Source organism: Cyprinodon variegatus, unplaced genomic scaffold (genome assembly GCF_000732505.1).
Source record: "Cyprinodon variegatus isolate N-32 unplaced genomic scaffold, C_variegatus-1.0 Scaffold84, whole genome shotgun sequence".
Taxonomy (NCBI): domain Eukaryota; kingdom Metazoa; phylum Chordata; class Actinopteri; order Cyprinodontiformes; family Cyprinodontidae; genus Cyprinodon; species Cyprinodon variegatus.
This window is the reverse complement of record NW_015150537.1, coordinates 1,674,016-1,677,134: the sequence shown is the minus strand read 5'-3', so window position 1 is coordinate 1,677,134 and position 3,119 is coordinate 1,674,016. Positions and strand designations below refer to the sequence as shown.

General features: G+C 41.8%; 1 protein-coding gene across 1 annotated transcript; it reads left to right on the top strand.

Annotated features, from left to right (window-relative positions):
- Nucleotides 1-634: 634 nt before the first annotated feature.
- Nucleotides 635-3,119, top strand: LOC107083788 (insulin-like growth factor-binding protein 7; the record flags this gene model as incomplete). The annotated part of the gene is made up of 4 exons (XM_015373258.1): nt 635-769; nt 906-1,013; nt 1,208-1,328; nt 3,067-3,119. Coding segments are annotated over 4 exons (387 nt in total), but the record flags the coding sequence as incomplete, so codon positions are not given.

Here is a 3,119-nt window from a genome sequence, read left to right as displayed (position 1 = left end):
ATACATCGAGCATTAAAATAAATAGGAGCATGCATAATTACATAATGACATCAGACCAAATCATTTTAAGACCAGTAGTGTCCCTACCAAAGTTGAGATCAAACCTACACCCTTGGGAGAGACACACCTCAGGAGAGAGGATGACTACTGTAAATGTTATTTAAAATAACCTGATGATTCAGTATAAACCCTGAGTTTATAGTTTAAAGGTTCACTTAAAATCTGGACAGATTTTTGCTCTATAGCTTCCCAGGAGACCAGAGGCTCTCCAGCGGATTGTTTCAGCTCAGTTTTTATCCCCGTCATCTAGAGTCCTCTGGTGGAGAATGTTCTGCGTGGAGCCTTTTGATGATGATCTTTCCCCATGCTCAGGAATTATGCAGGTTTCTGATGGATGTTCCTCTGTGGGTTTACCTGTCTGCTCCATATCTCAGTGATCTGCCTCAGTGGTTTTGGGACAGTAACTCCCTCTGAATGTACTGTGGTGTCTCTGATAATCTCCCTTCATCCTTTTCTAAACACAGCATTCCATTCTAGATGAAAAGGCCTGACTGAGCATGCTCAGAAGACATTCCTGTCAGGTCACTGCGTTTCCATGATGAGGCGTGCTCTGTCCTGATCCCATCCTGTATAGTTGAACTCTGTCTGTCTGCCTCCAGCTCCTGTCATCGTCACTCCACCGGGTCAGGTGTACAACGTCAGCGGCTCCCAGGTGTACCTGAGCTGTGAGGCTGTGGGTGTGCCCACACCTGTCCTCACCTGGAGGAAGGTGAATCCATCTGTCATTTGATTTAACCTGAAAAAAAAAAGATCAATAAGGGGACAGCTAGAGTTCGAACACCCAATTAGATTATGAGAAATATTCTTTGATCTGATTATTTTGCTTCTGGTGGTACCTTTCTCAGGTCCTTGGTGGAAAGAGAAAGGCGGCGCTTCTTCCCGGAGATCGAGACAACCTGGCGATCCAGACCAGAGGAGGACCAGAAAAGCATCAAGTGACCGGATGGGTTCTGGTGAGGAATGGTTTCTACGTTTCCATTTAACACTTTTCAGCTGCTGGTGGTTTCTTTCAATCTAAGCCGTCTAGAAAAACTCAGAAGTCGGTCCTGACACCAGCTTAGGGGTAGCCAGCACGGTGGTCCAGTTCTTGTCAAATTATGTCTTGAGCTCATATCTGGACCAATCAGATGTGCTGGTCTTATTGTAGATCTCCCCTCTGACTGAAGAAGAAGATGGATCATATGAGTGTCACGCCTTCAACTCCAAAGGTGAAGCATCGGCCATTGGGGAGATCCACCTTGTCGAATCCATCGACGAAATCAAGACGGGTAACAAAAACTCTGACATCATTATCCACAGATGAACACAAGCATGAACCTGCTTTTAACTGCCCCCCTAACCCTTTTTGTTGAGGAACTTTTATTGGCTATTCACAACATCGATCCTTTCTGGATAATTCTGACAATTATACTTATTGGTTAATACTCCCATTCATTCTAATTATTTAAAGGTTTAGTGGAGGATGTTCTTTTTCCGGGTGGATCATCAAAATAAGTGGTCCTTCTAATTGTCAATCATTGTGGTGATATGTTTACGTAAGGCAGTCCTACGTGCTTGTCCCCATTTTCCCTTACCAGTGGAGAGTCTGACAAAAATAGCAAATCTTTTGGAAAGAAAGCTTGTATAAGCGATGCAAACAGCCACATTTAAACAGATCGTGCACGACGACAAATGGGCTCATGCATGCTCTTGCACGTTTTTAATAGGCGTTCCCTCTCTGGAGCGGGTACAGGGTCTTGCATGTGTTTTTTTTTTTTAAGTGGAAAGGACGGGTCTTATCAAATTCGCAAAAGTCCTCCACTATACTTTTAATCATAACATTGATTCTGACATTAACTGGTTTCAACTCAAAGTTGAGTTGAAACCAAAAAAAACCCATAGGGATTCCCATGTATCCCTAGGGCGAAATCCCTGTTTCTACAGGTCCTGGATCAGGAAAGTCCTGAGCAGTAGTCAGATGTTGGAGGCGGGTGTAATATCTAGTCCTCTGAGGAAAGCAGAGTAAACAATAGAAAGAATGCTTATCCAATTTTGATTATGTGTCCAGTCCACTATCTTGGAGAGATGGTATAATTAGGACATGAAGCTGTGTCTGTCAGATGGATTCAGGTTATCAGTGAGTCATCTACTGATCTCTCCTCCCTGGTGCTGACAGGATGAGGAACTGTGAGAAGATTTCCTGTGTTTAGGGAAATAGTGATACAGTAATGAGGAGAGACATGTCTCTGACAAATAGCTTCAGACAGGATCTGACGTGAAGAAAAGGTCTACATATAGTTCCTAATTCAGAAAGCACCATCACCAGGGAGATAATCCTACAGGTTTGTTTCTCACACTGAGAACAAAACATGGCTCATTTATTTGTTAAATAGTCAAATATTCTGTCTAACCTGGACTGATGGAATTAAGGAGACGCAATAGAGCTACCAGGACTTCTCAGCTGCTAAGACAAATAGATTTCTGCCACATACATGGCTCTATGTGCTTCAGCTGCTGTTGTCAGAGCAGAAACTGATACTTTAGAAGAGTCATGCATTGCAGGGGGTACGTCAAAATATTTAATATTTTACTTTCCAGGTAAAGAAATACAACAAAATAGGGTTGGGTTTTGCTCTATAAGGATTTCAGTACTAATTAAATTTCCATGCAACATGTTTATGTTATTTTTATTCTAATTGAAAAGTATGAAATGTCTGATCACTAAATGTTCAAGTTAAAAATTATTTCATTTTAAAATCAGTTTTACTTTCTACTTTTGGAAAATAATCAACATGATTAAATGATCCAGGGGGTACAGAAGTCAAAAAAGGTAGGGAACCCCTGCCTTAGAACACAGGGTCAGAGAGGAACTCAGAACTGAAAGTTCTTTAAACCATTTTTACTTTAGTATGTGTTCTCCTCAGGCTTCTAATGTTCCACATCAATGCCTTCTGTTCATGTACTTGTATCCAGAAAGCTGTGTGCAATCAGTGTGTAAATCTCTGACTGGAGACTTCTTTATTTCAGGGCTCAAGGAGGATGAGCTGTGATCAGCGGGTCCAACAAACATTACAGGAAAC